Source organism: Astyanax mexicanus, chromosome 23 (assembly GCF_023375975.1).
Source record: "Astyanax mexicanus isolate ESR-SI-001 chromosome 23, AstMex3_surface, whole genome shotgun sequence".
Classification (NCBI taxonomy): domain Eukaryota; kingdom Metazoa; phylum Chordata; class Actinopteri; order Characiformes; family Acestrorhamphidae; genus Astyanax; species Astyanax mexicanus.
Window position 1 is genome coordinate 17,920,001 of NC_064430.1, and position 18,791 is coordinate 17,938,791.

The following is an 18,791-nucleotide window of genomic DNA, read 5'->3' on the forward strand; positions in this document are numbered from 1 at the left end:
TTTCTGCTGTTCTCACCGCTGTGTGCTGTGAGCAGCTGAAGCGGAGCAGAGTTGCGCATGCGCGGGTGAGTTTCTCCGCTGGCTTGCGTTTTACCGGTAATAAGCAAACACACACGGTATGATAACCGTGCATTTTAATACCATGGTATACCGTGAAACCGGTTACCGCTGCAACCCTAGTAGAGAGCTTCATGGAATGGGTTTACATAGTCGAGCATGGTCTATCCCACCCTTACATGACCAAATGCAATGCAGGCGCAGCAGATATTTAGGGCAGAGAGATTATTTTATATATATACCAATCTGATTATTTTATATTTTCGATTGTTTCAGAAAATGAAAGATTCAGTGCCCTTTTAAATGTTCAAAAGTTGTTTAAATGTGGGAAATATTGATACTTTATAAGTAAGTAAGTATGAAATTTGCTCTGTTTGAGCACTTTTGGAGAGACAGACCTTGTAAGTATAAACTTTGTGAATGACCTCATTACCCCTCCCTCATGGCGTTTTACTGACTAATCATTGCAGCCACAGACTACAGTGCTTATATTAGGGCTGAACAGTTAATGTTTTTTTTCCCATTGTGATTTGTATGAATGCAGCCTGCTCATTTAAAAACACGCCTCAATATTGCGGCTCATGTGTTGTAACATCACAGTGTTTGTAGTCCGTAGAGTGCTGGGGATTGTAGTCTTTGGGCTCATAGTCATTCCAAGACTTTTTTTTTTTTGGTGCTTGAAATTTAAAAATAAAACTGACGACTGCATTTAATCAGCGAACCCTGGAAATATTTTATGTGGAAAGAATTTAATAATTATATTTTCTAGACATGTTAACCACTAATGGAGGTTTAGGGTTTACTGGATTAAAACGAGCAAAATTTAAATTGCAATATTTAGTGGAAAAAAAAAAATTGTGATTCGATATTTTGCCCATATTGCGCAGTCCTAGCTCATATATCCCTTTGTTCTGATTACTTTGTACGCAAACATTTGTACTTAAATTCTATGCAAAGGATTGTTCGCAAGTGTGAGTTTATACAGCTTTTCCAAAATTTGATTTAGACAATTGCAATATATACTGCAATTCTACAGTAATATATGGAATCATTACCCCTGTATCATGATGTGCTGAAAATCAACAAGATATTGCCAGTACACAGCCATATATTTTCCTGTTTTGTATTTTTAAGTAGGGAAGATGTGTTTTATGAGACATTGCGACGGGTCTTTTTTGAAGGCCGAAAGATGGACAGGCGTCCTTAATGAGTCTCATGTCCTTGAACGAGTGAATGAGATTTCGTCCTCTGAGAGACAGAGCGAGACTCTATTCATAGCTCTCTCTGTCTTTCTTTCTCTCTGTCACTCATTTATTTCTGTCTCTCACTCTCTTCCACTACCTTTTTTCCTCTCCCCCCCCTTCTTTCAGTTTTCCTTTTTTATCTATCCTTTTTTTTCCCCCTGCTGTTTTACGGTCATTTTCTCACACTGAGTTTGCTTAGCTGAATCATTGCTATGGAGTTTGTAAGAGAGAGAGAGGAATTGATTGATTGAGAGACAGGGGAGAAAAAAAAGCTCCTTTTTTGTGTTTCCTTTTTTTATTATTAAACTATGTAGGGCAGGGCACTTAATGATACAGCACACTGTGTCCTTGAGACCAGCAGGGAGAGAGGGAACGAGAGAGGGAGGGAGAGCGAGCAGGAGAAGAAGAGCAGCTTAAATGAGTTTAATGTAAATATCTGACAAAGTGATACATTTCTGCTTATAGCCCACCTGACAGCTTCGGTGAAATATCTCTAGATTTTATGGGCACCAATATGCAAATATACAGTGTATGAAGATTGAAACCAAGTCCTTGACACTAATTTATGTCCTAAAATGAACTTTGTATTTTAATGTTAAGTCTGATGAAATACTCACTAGAGCGCCAATGTCCTTCTCAAAGTTTTATTTGTATTTCATTTAAATAAGGAAATTAATTATGTTTAAAACTATTTATCTCATTGTCCACATGCTTCTGTTTGTTTTTTTTGCATTTGCTTAAATGATGAGCAATATATTCAGTAGTGGGGGGCACCGATCAGTCAGCATAATCGATTTATAAAAAATTGTTGGCTCAAAATTTCAGTGTCTACGAATCGTTAATTTGTAATATTTCATATTTAAAGCTGATGTCTGTAAGTTTTGGGATTTAGGGTCCTCTCTGGTGAGAATGGGTAATTGCACAGAGCATGCGGAAGAATCATTTTAAACTGGGCGGGTGTGATGCGGTCTCCTTTCAGAGCGGATGAATCCGATTCCAGGTTATGTTCAGTCAGGGAGACAGAGAGCGTGCTCAGTCAGAAACTTCACTCATTCGTTTCTTTGCTTTTACTATGAGTGAATAGTTAGAGCTACGAAGCTCTGAGTTTACCCTTCTAAAGTCTCCATCGCTCACGTTCAGTAAAACTGAGCCGGATCCTCTTTTAGAGGCTGTACGTGTGATGACGCGTGACCTGGCCAGAAGAACTCCAGCGAAAAGCGACCCGAGACCCCAGTTTTTAGAATTAATAAATAAGGCTCAGCAGTAATGGTCGTTCCAGCATACTGGTGTCCTTAAACACAATATTTTATCCATTCTCCACTTAGAAATGCTTCTGCGTTCAGCCTAGAAACAAAATAATATGGACTGTAGTAATAAAAAAAAAAGTAATAATCCTAATCATTCATTGCAGCCCTATCTACTAGAAGTCAGTTCAGAGTTGGATAAAAGACTGTAAACACATGGAAATGGTGGAGGTGGTCATTATTGTGTATTTGCTACAAATGAGGCATCGACACAAACTCTGTAAAACAGTGTGTTCAGAGTTTCTTTCATAGTAACTTTCTGTGACTCGTTTGCTGCTTTTTTTTCAGTTTTCAATCACAAACCTGTTTTCTGAAGTATAATCCAGAGTCTCTGAGAGGCTCTGAGCTCTGTAGCTTCTCTGAGTTTCCCAGCAGCTATGTAGCCTATATACGAGCTCAGTGTGATAATAACACATGGGCTTGTAAACAGTGTTTCGAATCATTGATTAGAATTTGCACTCGATTCGTAAACCGATTCAGACTCTACACTGATTCAGACTCTACACTCAACTCATCATGTACCAAGTTCTTCAAAGTGTTCAAACACCAAACAAATCACATGATGATGAAGATGATGGTTCACAAAATATCTGCAGATTTTAAAGTTTTAATGTCTCACAGCTTTTAAATGCCTTATTTTTATGTTTCCTCTGCTTTTTAGTGCTCAAGTGAATCAAAACACCACATAGTTATTCGTTTTTTTTTTAACTTGATTCTAAATGTTTTATGTCCTCTCAGACAGCTCAGAGCTCCCAGAAAAAAAGGTGTCTTTCAAAGAAATTCCATAAACTTATTTTGTTCGTACACTGTTAATCTTCAGTTAGTTTTTCTTTTAAAACCAAAAAATTAGTTCAACGTTTAATCTTCTATTTTTTCATTAATTTCTGATGTTTTAGATTTTTGCCGTGGTATCGTTTCAATATCGGTATTGAGATATTTAGGCAGGTAATGTATCGAAAGTTGTAATTTTGATATCGTGACTTTTTTAGGTGTGAAATTTCTGTTAAACACAAAGTTTGTACAGTCGTGAAAAACATGGAACAGTCCTGGAATTTGAAAATAGTAATTTACAGGCCTTATAAATTTTGGAGAAAGAAAAATACCCAGAAAACTTTTTCATGGAAAGTCATGGAAATTTGCTTTAGAAATTTTTGTGTTTCTGGTTATCAACTAAAAAACTATTTCGGATTTAAAAAACTGGTTTATAAAAAACTGGCAGCATGAAGTCCTGCCCAGACTGGAGTTTCAGCTGGACTTTTAGTGTAAATTCACTCCGTGAGAGAAAAATGGTTCGTTCAGACAAATAAAGCATTGAGACGGAACAACCCACCGTCTTTGTCTGCACTGATGTTTTAAAGATTGGTTGTGTGGAAAAGTCATGGAAATATATTGAATAAAAGTAGTATGAACCCTGTGAACACTAAAAGAGCTTCACAGTAGCTTCTTTAATGTTTGAAAATCTGTGGAATACATCACAAGAACCCCTGTATTTAGAAACCCAGCAGGTTAAGTTGAGTTCCCTGCTTAAAAACACAAGACTCACCAATACACTCTCATTAGCAACACCTTTTTACACAGTCTAATTATGTGTGTAACTGTTTTGAGCAACACAGATGTGGAAATTTGCCTTTTTAATGGCTGAAATTCAGTATAAAATGATTCATATAGTGAATAATGTCGTTAACTTTAGTTTCTCTGTTTAAATCTTTAATTTAACTCTACTTAATTTCTATTGATCTTTGGGCAGAAGAGCAATATTACTGTATCCACAGTTTTAAGTAAAGCAGTTCTGAACGTTTGCACCAGCAGGCTGCTTATTGTATAGAGCTGCAGAGTTTTCTGCGTACAACTTTCGAGCCTCAGCACTCTAGGATCTGCATATTTAAATGCTGTTTACGCAGAAAAGCATGTAATGTTCCATAATGTTTTTAATTAGTCTGCTTAAGCAGAACATTTAAAGTGAAAAAGCAGCTAATTTCGTTTTCCCTCTTTGATGGAGCAATGTCATGATGATTACATTATTTTTTCCGTTCTTGTAATCAGCCTGTATCGCTGGATTTTAATTGGAAATGTTAGAACATACATATGGTTCAGTCTATTATCTCATTACGGAATTGTTGTGAGAAACCCATAATGTTGGATGTTTTAATTAAAAAGCTTAAGTGTATTGTTCTAAAGTGATTTTATTTTCTGAAAGGTGGATTTTAATTCTTGTTTCCTGCAGGATAAAATACACTTGCAGCTCAACCAGGCTTTAGAAAAAGAGGCAACGGCCAGCAGGGATGAAGAGCGGAGCGAGAGAGGCGTGGAAAAGACGGAGAGAGCCGACAAAGTGCCAAGGAAATCACTGTCGAGAGGTGTGCATGCATGTGTGACTGTATTAGTGTGTGTGTGTGTTAGAGCTGGGGGGTTGGGGGGGGGTTGGGGGGGCTTTGTGGTCTCAAAATTATATCCCAATATTTTATGGTGTTTTAGTGACAACAATATTATTAATATGACAATTTTTTTTTTTAATTTAAAAAATATACTATTATAACAAAATAATTCGTTTTATTTAGTATATATACTAGTGTACATATAAAAATAGAATATCATTGAAAAATTACTTTATTTCAGTAATCCAGTTCAGAATGTGAAACTTTTATATTACATATATGTATTGAACACACAGTGATCTATATCTCAATATTTGATGGTGTTTTAGCGATAACAATATTCTTGAAGATATGAAGTTATTTTTTTTTTCAAGAATATACTATTGTAACAGAATAATTAGTTTTATTAAGTGTATAAATACTAGTGTAAATCAAAAAATTTGAATATCATTGAAAAGTTACTTTATTTCAGTTATCCAGTTCAAAATGTAAAACATTTATATAACATATATGTATTAAACACACAGTGATCTATTTAAAATATTTATTTCTTTATTATTGATGATTATGACTTACAGCCAATGAAAATCCAACAATAAGTGTCTCAGAAAATTTGGATATTGCAGAAGAGCTTCCTTCATGCTTCCCTCTGCTGACAACTTATACGGAGATGTAGATTTCATTTTCCAGCAGGACTTGGCACACTGCCCACACTGCATAAAGTACCAATTGGTATTATAATATAATATTCAAATTGTCTGAGACACAGATTTTTTTGGTGATCGATGACTAAGCCAAAATCATCAACAATAAAAGAAATAAATGCTCAGACTAGATCACTCTGTGATACATCTATATATCTTTAATACATCTATATAATATGAGATTCACATTTTGAACTGAATTACTGAAATAAAGTAACTTTTTAATGATATTCTAATGTCTATGTACGATGATGATAAATAGCGTGTAGCATAAACATTTCTGTAAATATCGTGGTACTATTTTTTTTTTTTTACTATATCCCCTAGTCCTAATGGAGTGGCAAACATATTACCGTGATCTAAATGTAAGGATGATTTTTAAGATCTTTGCATTTATGTATTTGCACCATTTAAAATGATGCAATAGCCAGTTAGTCAAAACTAAGTACATGTCAAGCAGCATAAATGTGTGTGTGCAGAAGAGTGTGTGTATGTGTGTGTGTGTGTGTCAGTCACAGAGACTTGTGTTGGCAGATGAGGTGTTTTCTCACATGCCAGATGGAGGCAGCAGAATGTGTGCAGTGTGTTAAATCTCTCCTTTTATTTATTAATTTAAATTTTAATTTATCCCCCTTCTTCTTGCTGTTTCTCATAGACCCCAGTCAAGAATATACAGACTCCACAGGCATCGATCTCCATGAGTTTCTGGTCAACACACTGAAGAATAACCCCCGGTATGTTTGTGTCTGCTTTGCTTGTACACGTTTCACACGATCACACAAGTCCTTTAAGTCTTGTATGTAGTGAGAGCTGTAGTGAGAGCCCTTTTTAATTATCCAACAATTTTTTAACCTATTGAAAATTAGCTGTGAAATCTGTAGAATAGGAAAAATACATTATTTCATCAGTGGCAACATCACAGCGTCATTGGGTTAGTATGAAAAAAAGGTTAAAAAAAAAACAGACCAGAGCTGTCTGTGTTCACACTGATTAGTTAGTCTTTTAAGAAACTCCTCAATAGGGGTGTCAGCAAACAGTAATATGTCATGTTATTGTGATACTATGTTCTGCAAAATCTATTTTCAAAGCCAGTGTATGGATTTTGAATTATTAGTTCACATGTGAAAATTGGTGTCAGACAGTGTTTCCTTTCGGGTGTTTTTAGAACTGGCCACTAGAGATCAGTGTTGTACTCTGCCTTCAGATTCCACTGTTCTGATTAAATATATTTTTGGATTTTATGCATGTAGTATATTTTTTGATATTATATAATACGACATGATAGTAGTCAACATATAATGCAACATTGCACAACATACTATACAACATAATATTGCTCAATTAATTATACAACATTATAATGCACAATATATAATGCGACATGATATTGCACAACACATATTATACATGGTATACAACATCTTATACATCACATACAACATATTATGACATATTACATGACATAATTTTGCTCGACATATTATACAACGTTATATTGTTTGACAAATTATATGATAAATTGCACAAAGTACACATTATACAACATGATATTGCTCGGCATGATATGACGTTATACGCAGTGATATTATACAACATATTATACAGCGTATTATATGACATGATATTGCTCGACATATTCTGACATGATCTTGCACAACATATAACATACATTGTGATATGACATTATGCGATGTGATATACCTGATATTGTATGACATTCTTTACGTGATATACGTGATATTTTGCGACATATACAATGTGATATTATGAAACATATTGAACGATGTAATATACATTGTGATATACAATATATAATACAATATGATATACGTGATATTATGCAACGTGATATTATACGACATATACGATGTGATACAACATTATATGCAACATATTACTCAGCATAAACATGATATTTCTCAACATATTCCACGACATATGACGTATTCCACAATGTGATATGACAATATTGATTGACATATTATACGAATGACATATTGACATGCACAACATATGTGACATGATATTGCACAACATATTACACAATGTGATATACAATGTGACATATACCACATGATGACATATTATGACATATTTTATGACAATATTGCTAGACATATATACAAAGTGGTGATATTTATGACGTTGTATTGTTCGACAACTTTAATGATTTATTGCACAACATACACAACATATGCGACATGATATTTCTCAACAGGATATGACATGTTATATGCAGTGATATTATACAACATTTTATACTAAATATTATACGTCATGATAGTGCTCAGCATAATATACAACATGGTGTACGCAGTGATATTACATACATACATACATGAAACATACAACATGATATTGCTCAACATATTATGAAAGTATACAACGTGATATCATGACTTATTATGCAATGTGATATGGCATATAAGGTGTACAATGCGTTGTACGACACACACACACACACACACACACACACACATATATATTGATTGTACAACATATATGCTATACAGCCTCATATTATACGACATGATATTAGACAACATATCATACAACATGATTAACCTTTTCACATCTGGAACATTATTAGAAACAAATTATAAGCAGCAACAATGTGAGATGCATGTTTGCTTAGCTGCTTCATCACTTCCTGTTAATAGAAAATGGTTCATACATTAATATGTTGTTTTTTTTACTCGCTAAATCTATGCTATTATAATCAGTTTATTTAATATACCTTACAATATTAATGTGTAGTATCCTTGGTAAGTGAGCGTAGCTTGAAGAATTAAAAAAATGAATTAGTGTAACATATCTATATGTCTACTGTCTGATCACTGTCGATTATATTTTGTTTTCTGTTGTTTTTTTTCTCCCCCTTACGTTCTTAAACCTATTCTCTTTGAGAAAATTGAATTTTAAATGCACAGTTGAATCTCAGATAAACTGAGTGTTGTGTATGGAAGGAAAATGCCTGTTACGGATTCTTTAACTTTGCCACATCACTCACCTCTCTTTCTGCTTTGACATTTTTGATGCTTATTTTTTCCTCCTACATGCCCTCTGGGCTCTGTGGGTTTGCCTCTGGGAGATGACAAATCAAATGTTGCTTTTCTCCCGAAAAACAAAGCTGAAGTTTGTTCACAAACTTTCCTCTCTAGTTTTGTTGACGCAACAAAGCCACCTTTCTCTTGTTCTGCAGGGAAGGTTTATGCCTCAAGCTCCAAAGAGGGAGATGTTGTTGTGTTTTTCTATCTTCACTGTTTTTGTTTTCACTCTTTAAAAAGTTATGTAGAGATGCTTACTTTCCTCACATCCTCCTGGTCTTCCTGTGCCACATGTTTTATTGAGTGGGAAATTGTTAAGATTATGTTAAGATCTTAGAGAGCTAAAGCTGTAAAAGACAGAGTAATGACAGTTGTTCCTCAAACATCTAAAAGATGATACAGAGGAGAGCCTTTTCACATTTGCATGTTTTTACATTTTCTTTCCTGGTTTTTCGAATGGATGAAGACAGCTCGCGAATGCCGGAGGGGTTGTTGTTTGCAGAGCTGAGCTCAGAGTATTGGATTGTCATTAGGTGTGTTTGTTTGATGAATGCTAAAAGCCACTGTTGTTGCAGGGACAGAATGATGCTGCTGAAACTGGAGCAGGACATCCTAGACTTCATCAGTAACAACGAGTAAGTCTGCAGCATTGGTGTATATCTTAAAAGTGTTAGTTTGGTTTATTTACTAGAATGCATGTCTGACAAACATAAATGCCCCAAAAAACACTGTTTTTTACACCGATATTCAGCCTTAAATTGGCTCCACACATCCTTGGTAGAATCCAAAGAGCCCTGACATTAAAAAAGAGGCATTAATAATTTAAAAAGTGCACAAGAATTTATATACATATATACATAGATGCCGCATAGCCTGCCTTCTGGTCATGTTTAACTGTTATATTAGGATAGGGTTCAATTTGTTAAGGCTCTAATTGTTCCTGTATTTTTTTGTTATTTTATGTTGCACATTGCTGTTTTAATAGTGCACACTGCTGCTACCAAAAAAAGCCACTAGATGGCATTACATATATAGCTTAATTAAATTATTTAAATTTGACCATTAGTGCCTAAAGTGGTGTATTACAGATCACTTGTATCACTTTGCATCACTTATATCAAGCCCACCTTTTAAAATAAGATATTGTACATTTGATGAATCAAACCAATGAATGACCATAGACTAATCTAAAACTGGCATAGGCCTCTCTGCTGTAAAAAAAAGAAAATCGAGAATCGAATCGAATCGTGAAACTAAAATCGGAAATAAAATCGAATCGAGGGTTTAGAGAATTGAGACACACCTAGTATCTACTTTTATTGTGTATTATCGCACACCCCTAGCAAACGTAACTGCTGTTAATATTTTATTAATTTTATAAACAGATTATTATTGGTTTGTTTCTCTTAGATCTCAGAAGAGGAGGTTCCCCCCTATGACATCATATCACCGAATGCTGCTACACAGGGTGGCGGCCTATTTCGGCCTGGAACACAACGTCGACCCGACCGGCAAGTCGGTCATCATCAACAAAACCATCAACACGAGGATGTGAGTACTGGCTAATGACCTTTTAAGCTAGAAGGGCAGTTATCAGCACATTTTGTGCACATTTGTGTCGGTCCCTGCTTCTTAATACTCTGAAATCACTGACATTTATGGCTGCAGACTGTAGAGTAGGAGCCTCATCTGGTGCTCAGTGGCTCATGCAAGGTATACAATATACACTATGGGCTCGGGAATAAATTGAGACCAATTCAGTTTCTGAATCAGTTTCTCTGATTTTGCTATTTATAGGTTTATGTTTGAGTAAAATTAACATTGTTGTTTTATTCTATAAGCTACAGTCAACATTTCTCCTAAATTCCAAATACAAATATTGTCATTTAGAGCATTTCTTTTCAGAAAATGAGAAATGGCTGAAATAACAAAAATGATGCAGATCTTTCAGACCTTAAATAATGAAGAAAAAAGTTTTAAGAGTTCAGAAATCAATATTTGGTGTGATAACTCTGGTTTTTAATCACAGTTTTCATGCATCTTGGCATGTTTTCCTCCACCAGTCTTACACCCTGCTTTTGGATAACTTTATGCCGCTCTTTGTGCAAAAATGCAAGCAGTTCAGCTTGGTTTGATGGCTTGTGATCATCCATCTTCCTCTTAATTATATTATATTCCGGAGGTTTTCAATTTTGTTAATCAAAGAAACTCGTCATTTTTAGGTGGTTTCTTATGTTTTTCAGAGCTGTATATATTTATAAAGTGCCTTATCTCTGTGGCTCTGTAGGTTCTGGATAGAATTCTGACTCTCTGGCACATTGATTAAATATTAAAGGAGCATATTCTGGGACAGTTTACACCTGGTAGCCAGGAATAAAATTGGATTCAGGTTATCAGTGAAGTTTGACCACGTTATTGTAACCCCAAGCCCAGGGCTGTTCATTCTAACAGCAGCTATTGCCCATAGTGTGCAGCAGGAGTGGAGAACTGGTCCAGTGCACAGCATAACCTGACATCACTAGCTGGCATGTGGCTGAAGGCAGGTAAAGGCTTTATTGTGAGGCTGTCAGACCCTGAATATGGATTTCTCTCCCGCAGACCGGATCAGAAGTTTTCTGAGCATATTAAAGATGACAAGACGGACGATTTCCAGAAGCGCTACATACTGAAGAGGGACAACCTCAGTCTGGATCAGGAGGATGGCAGGGTAAGCACTGAAATTCTACTTGATCTGATGATGTACTGGCTACTGTTTTAACCCTTGAATAACTTCTGCCGTCTAAGTATCCTAAATTGGTATGAATTTGATGAAATAAAAAATATGTCATTTACATTATATATTTTATAATAGAATCAAAATAGATGTTATTATACCCACTAAGGTAATAAGTGATTCACAACATGTATAACTAAATTTCTCCTATGAATTATAGTGTTAAGTTATAGTCAAATTATAGTGTTATACAGTTATTCACGGTAGAATTTTTGATTAAGATATAAATGCCAGGTTAAACATTTCTAATAATTAGTCATGCATTTAAGAGTTGAATATGGTTTTAATAAGTAGCTTCCAATTTTCATGAAACAAATCAGTTTTTTTCTGTATATATATACATATATATACAGATTCCATACCAAGTAGTCATGCAACTCAGACCTCTGTATCGTAATCAAATAGAATCTTAAGATACCTAGAGATTCCCTCCCTTATTGCAGATTGCATGGTTATTGACTTTCTTTTTCTTCTTCACTGGGTAGCTGCGGATGCGGCTGAAGGACGACAGGAGGAGCAAGTCTATCGAGGAGAGAGAGGAGGAGTACCAAAGAGCGAGGGATCGAATCTTCGCACAGGACGTGAGTGTCACTCTTCACTTAAAAAGTACTCATGATCATGAGCACCTATTGTACTGCTCAGTGTGAGCTCTTAAGTGGAAATACTGCAGTATGCTGTGAGTACATAAACAGAATAGCATGTATGTGTATACAATTGGTGTACTGAACACTTAATTGTTTATTTGCAGGTATGTTATGTGAAAATCACGAATAACTAAATTTTAGTTTTTGTAATGCACAAGAGATGATTTATAAACCTGTTATGCACATAAACTTAGTGCTGTTTAGTCATTAGTTCAGCCTATAGAGCCTAAAATACCTATCACACAATATGAAAGATTATTATTATTATTATTAATTTAACCCTTTTTAACAATTCGTTGCATTTATTGATTTTACTATTATACTTCTTTAACCATAGATACCATAATTATCTAATTAATTATTGTCTTGCATGTTCAATTAATATAACTAAGATGTACGTGTTGTTAATCTTTTATTAACACTAGATGCAAAATTACAGCCCTATGAAATGTTTTTTTTCCTCTCAGATTTCTTCTTTCTTCTTCTTCTTCTCATTTTTCTTCTTCCTCTTCCTCTTCTTCTTCTTCTTCTTCTTCTTCTCCTTCTTCTTCTTCTCTATCTTATTGTTCTCTTTTTCATTCTCCTTCTTTTCCTTTTTCTTGTCCTTCTTCTTCTTCTCATTCTCTTTCTTTTCCTTCTTCTTCTTCCTTCTCTTGCTCTTCCTCTTCTTCTTCTTCTCCTTCTTCCTCTTCTTCTTCTTCTTCTTCCTCTTCTTCTTCTTCTCATTCCTCTTCGTCTCCTTCTCATTCTCATTATCTTCTTTATCTTCTTCTCCTTCTTCTTCTTCTTCTTTATCTTCTTTTCATTCTCCTTCTTCTTCTAATTCTCAATCTTCTCATTCTTCTCATTCCTTCTCGTCTTCTTCTTCTCATTCTTCTTCTTCTTTATCTTCATCTTCTTTTTTTCTCCTTCTTCTAATTCTCAATCTTCTCATTCTTCTCCTTCTTATTCTTCTCCTTCTTTTCCTTTTTCTCCTCCTCCTTCTTATTCTTCTTCTTCTTCCTCTTCCTCCTCCATCCCCCTCCTCCCCACACATCCATATAAATGAATGAACGACAGGGCTGCCAATTACACACTATTACTAATGTCAATTTAGGTAATTGATCAGTAATTATATAATTGACATAAATAATAAATTTTGAAAACTTAATGTTTAATGTTCAGTCTTACTACATAACTCATCTCATAGTGAAAGTGTTAGTAATTTTACACAGTAGATCTCTTCAGTAAATGTGTAATTCGATTAGAAATGCATAAACATGTGGTGAACAACTAACTGAACCTGCCTTAATAAGCCTGTTTATTTTTTTCTTTAAATAAGAATGTTAAAAAAAAAAATTTTCTAAATTGATTAAATAGTAAACTTAAACTAAAACTAACTGAACTAAGTGAAACTTGTTCGTGTTATATCAGTATAATCAAGTCATTCTGCCTTTAAGAGAAGTGTTGATATTATTGTAGTGAAGTTTCAGCATGGATTCATTATCTAATGTGGTAAAGATGAATTCATAAACAACCTGAGATGACCTTGTTTTGTTTATTTTAAATGTTCTTGTGTTTTTCTTTTTATTCCTCAGGGACAAGATCATTTTCAGCTTGATAAAAGGTAATCTTTTCCAGTGTTGGCACACACGCTCATATATTAGGGCAGTGCGGCTTTGAAAATCCCTTCTTAGTTTGTTTGTTTACCGTTTGCAAATTCTGCCCCTACAGAATTCAGGAGGATGTAAGCTGCATTAGCTCTCAGCAGAGGCGGCAAATCTTCAGGTAATACATTAATGCTTTCTTTCAGTGTAAAAATAACGTGATCTCATGTGACTAAAGGCTGCCGTTTGTCTGTGTGAGAAAGATAGGCATGTATTTTTGTGTGTATGTGTGTGTCTCACAGGTTGAGAGACGGCCGTTCGGGGAATAGTCGTCAGAGCAGCTCCGAGAACGAGCCGAAAAGCTGCGAGCCTCGGCCGTGGAGCAGCACGGACTCAGACAGCTCCCACCGGAACCTGAAGCCCGCCATCACCAAAGCCAGCAGCTTCAGCGGCATCAGCCTGCTCATCCGCGGAGACAGCTCAGCCAGCAGCAAGAGCACCAGCAGACTGTCTAAAACAGGTACTGTAACACACACACACACACACGCTGCTCATCCAGCTGCACGGGAAACAGCAGACTGTCTAAAACTGCTACTGTATCACAGAAAAACACACACGCTAGCAGCAGGAAAACCTGCGGGCTCTATAAAAGAAGCCAACAAGCGTGTATACAACACACACACACACACACACACACCCTGCTTTGCTAGAAACAACACTGAGCTCTCTTAAAGCTGGAACATTATTCATGCAGGCTCTTTAAAATGGGTTCACAAAAGATACACATACTACTTTGACAAGTTTTCTAAAACTGATACAGCATTAACACAAACTGGAAAGTAAAAACACACACCCTCCACACACACAATCACACACGCACAATCACCTGCAGGTTTGGATATAAACACACTGACACACTGATCTGCTAGCAGCAACCACTAACAAACACCTCATAAACACCTCTTATACAACACAAGCCAGCAGTATACTTACACATGCTCAAAAACACACATTGGCGTTTTAACAGCTTAACAGGTAAAAAAAAATTAAGTGCAAAAATTCAAGAAGTTCAGTTTGGTTTGATGGCTTGTGTTCATCTATCTTCCTCTTGATTATATTCCAGAGGTTTTCAATTCGGTAAAATCAAAAAAGAAACTCATCATTTTTAAGTGGTCTCTTCACTTAACAATCCATAATACATATTAAACATGGCTGTAGTGTATTATACTTTTATATGTTTATAATGCTTTGCGAACGTATTATAATGTGTTAGGAGTATGTTTATGAAGTGTAATACACATAATATTTCTTATATTTTATATATTTTAGGCTTTAGTCTGAAAAGCTAGTGTTTTTTTTTTTGTGTGCAATTAACCCTGACACCCATTTACACGCTCTCTGCATGCAATATCTGTGAGTTGCCCTATAAAAAAAATGAAATAAAAAACCCTGCTCTGCTCCCTTCACTCACCCATTCTCATTTTTGCCCCTAAAAAAACAAAGCAGCATCCATATTAATGGCCATCTCCCGCCTGCATTCATTGCTTATTAATGCCCTGGCATTTACAGGCCAGAGGAGCCGGCGATATATATTTATATTTTAATATTTAATGACTCCTCTTCCGCTCAGTAACCTATCACTCTCTTTGTGTCCTGCCAACATTAAAAAGCCCACTCAAAAGGTTTTGTATGTACAGCGGCCGCAGTGTTAACAGTGGCTTACCACACATTTGAGCTGTGAAATTCCAGCACCGTGTGCCTGTGCAGAAATGCAGTTAGAACCCTGTTTCTGTGTTACGCTAGCTTATCTGCATTAAGGATTTGCTGCCTGTGGAGAAGGAGGATTTGTTTTTCCGTGATGTGATGAAGAAATTTGCTGCCTTTTGCCACAGTGTCTTTATTATTTTTATTATAATTGAAGGCGTGCATCATAAAGGGAGAGGATTATCAAGAAAGTAATGACTTTTGTGGAATCAAAAGCTGTGGGTTGTGCAGCATTATTTGGACTTTTGCTGTAGTAGGACAGGCTATTATTATGTTGTATGGCATTGTGGATTTTTGTAATTTTGATGTAGATTACTAGAATATTCTGTAAAGCTTGTCAGTGATTGGGCATTAATGTCTAACTAGCGTAACAAATGAGAAATTACAACATTTTATGTTTTTGTTTACGGTTGTTTCTACTGTCCTGTAAAAAAAACAAACAAAAAAAACTGTATCTTATTTTTCGCACTATAAGGCCCACTGGATTATAAGATGCATTTTATGCAAAACTAGTACCTAGAAAGTAGTTGTAAGAATCAGGAATGTCACCATGTTTTCCTTCTAAATTCAGCAGGTCTGCCCACTGGGTGGCGAGACCTGTAAAATCTAAGCTAAGTAAAGTAAACAAAAATGTAATAAAAAAAAAAAAAATCATATTTACACAAGTCAGACAAGTCAAGCGAGTGCTGGATATCAATCTAAACAGATTTCTATCCTGTAAACTGTTTATTTTGGTAAGTAAAGCGCTTCAGTTTATTTACCGTAAGCTTAGAAATACAGAATTCCGCTAAAGCTTGGGGCATTAGCATTATGAGCTAACCACTAACAGCTAATGCCACCCAACAGCGCTACAACTGAGGAAGCCAGGGCAATATTAGCTAGCAGTTTGTCCCGCGTAGCTTGTTTTACACGGTAAACACGCAAAACTACAGTCTGATAAACTTCCCTCTGAACGACCAGTTATTGACTAAGCTAATGCTGCTCCAGCAGTGCTATCCAGGGTTAGCAGCAGGCTACAGGCCAATGATACTCACTTCTGGGCGGCTAAGGAGCTAGTGGTCAGCGCGGTTAGCAGCTAATGCTAATGCTGCTCCAACAGTGCCGATAATACTCACCTTTGTAAGGAGAAAAAGCTAGCCCTGCGGTTAGTAGCTAATGCTAATACGGCTGGAGAACTAAACTGTACTTCAGTGGAGTGGCTTTACTGCTCCTTATAACCTGGCTGGTAGAATTCATACATAAAGTGCACCAGATTATAAGGTGCAGTGTCGATTTTTGGGAAAATTTAAGGTTTTGAAGTGCGCCTTATAGTGCAAAAATTCGGGAATACACTGACCTAACAAATGTCAGGAGTAAGGAACTAGTTACATGTCCCATAACTTTTGATATATGTCCTGTGGAAGTTAACTAACCTTGCACATACATGCAGGATATGCACATATGTTGATATCCTGCATTGTGTGTTTGTTGATGTTAAATATGTTTGTCCATACTCTCAGATAATTCTAGCCACATGCTGCTAGTCAGTCAAGCTTTGAGACGGTTGTGAAAAAGTTAGCCTGGAACCCTGTATTCCTAATAAACACATGATGTGGATCGAGGAATGTTGATGCGATAAGCATGCAGACCAGTGTTCAGTCTCTTTTTGTCCATTTTTTCTTTCATTTATGAATCACTGAAGCTGCCTCTTCTGTTTGGCCATGTTATTTCATGGATTTCTTTTTGACATCATCCCTCATCGTTGCTTTCCTCAGTTCCCTCATCACGCATGTATTCCCCTTTCCAGTCCTCAATTTGACAAACTTGAAAACCCAGCAAACAGCGAAAATGGCTTCGTTCTTCTCTTCGTTACTTCTTGCCACAGGTTCCGACTCTTCTAGTAGCGTAGGTTCGTCTACAGGCTCACTCCCTCGCCCCACCCTGTCGTTACCGGTCACGTCAGTGAGCCAACCGTGCCGCGTCCCGACTGCACCTCAACCTGCGCCCCCTCCTTGCGGGCCTGTCGGGGCCAGCACCGGCGCACCGGGCCCCCAGAGCGCCAACGCCAATACTAGCATTAGCACAAATGCTAACACGAGCTACTACCTCCTTCCTCTGGAGGCCACGGCCATCCCGCCGGGCAGCGTGCTGCTAAACCCTCATACAGGTGGGTACACCACGCCCCGTGCTGTTAGGAGATGATAAGGTGCTGGCTGTGGTCCTACATGTAGGGCCTTTTGAGAAACTTCTCTTCTTTTCTTGCTAGCGTTCTGTCAACTAACAACTTTTTGATATTGCTTTTAGTGCTTTACTTACTAGAAACTAAATTTTTGGAGTTTCAAAGGCTTGAGCTTCAACCACACCTAATAAGCTAATAAATTACCCAATTAGAAAGACAGATGGGATGAAAAATGAAAATCATTAACGTGCAAGTCAAGCCCGGGTACCTCTAGAGCAGAGTTGGAAAATAAAGGTGCAGCTCAAAAAATCTTACAGCACTTCATAGGCCTGTCACAATAGTTGCAATATCGATTCGTCATACAATAAATGAGGATGATAATCTTGATATTGTGTATTGTTTGTTTGTATGTTTGTTCACACATATAACAGTGAACAGTAATTTAGCCAGTCATGTTTTAACAACTCTGACTCCATACACACATTGTGGACTAAAGTAGGTAAGGATTCCCAAACTGATTATATTAAATGATTATTTTAAGTTTTGCTGTCTTTAAAAGTGTATAATAGCTTTTTATTCTGTAATCATTATGTTAGTGGCATTTAATAGTCTTAAAATGACAAAAGTATCATGTAACGCATTCATTTTTGGGAGATGCTTTTATGAGGATGTTTATGAGAATTCTCCAGCAGAATTTGGCACACTGCCCACACTGACAAAAGTATCAACTGGTCTTATATAATATTCTAATTTTATAACACTGATTTTTTGGGTTTTCATTGGCTGTAGGCCAAAATCATCAACAATAAAACAAATAAATGCTTAAAATAGACCACTCTGTGTTTTAATACATTTATATAATGAGTTTCATGTTTTGAACTGAATTAATAAAATAAAAAAATAAAACAATAGAATATCATTGAAAAATTACTTTGCGATGCACCTGTATTGAAAGACTCTAAAGCTGCATTCAGAGATGGAAATTTCTACTAGAATATCGCTACAAGTTTGGGTTATCAGCTTAAATTGTTAACTTAAAATTGTTATCTTAACCTGCGACATTGCTTACTATAATAACCTGGGGCAAAAAAAATGTGGATATATTTTTTGGATCGAATTCAGCTAAACTCAGTGG

The 18,791-nt window shown here is 36.2% G+C and overlaps 1 protein-coding gene across 10 annotated transcripts in view; it reads left to right on the forward strand.

Moving 5' to 3' along the window:
* Positions 1-18,791, forward strand: part of LOC103025331 (R3H domain-containing protein 1) — a 75,609-nt gene that overhangs the window by 32,248 nt on the left and 24,570 nt on the right. For 9 of the 10 annotated variants that reach the window (XM_007257067.4, XM_007257068.4, XM_007257069.4 and 6 more), the window contains 10 exons: positions 4,830-4,962; positions 6,340-6,418; positions 9,307-9,366; positions 10,142-10,282; positions 11,330-11,438; positions 11,990-12,085; positions 13,726-13,754; positions 13,862-13,915; positions 14,037-14,254; positions 17,363-17,644. In XM_007257067.4, the coding sequence (XP_007257129.3) occupies positions 4,830-4,962; positions 6,340-6,418; positions 9,307-9,366; positions 10,142-10,282; positions 11,330-11,438; positions 11,990-12,085; positions 13,726-13,754; positions 13,862-13,915; positions 14,037-14,254; positions 17,363-17,644 (1,201 nt within the window). The remainder of the gene's footprint in view (positions 1-4,829; positions 4,963-6,339; positions 6,419-9,306; positions 9,367-10,141; positions 10,283-11,329; positions 11,439-11,989; positions 12,086-13,725; positions 13,755-13,861; positions 13,916-14,036; positions 14,255-17,362; positions 17,645-18,791) is intronic. The other variant, XM_007257072.4, reaches the window with a different exon arrangement.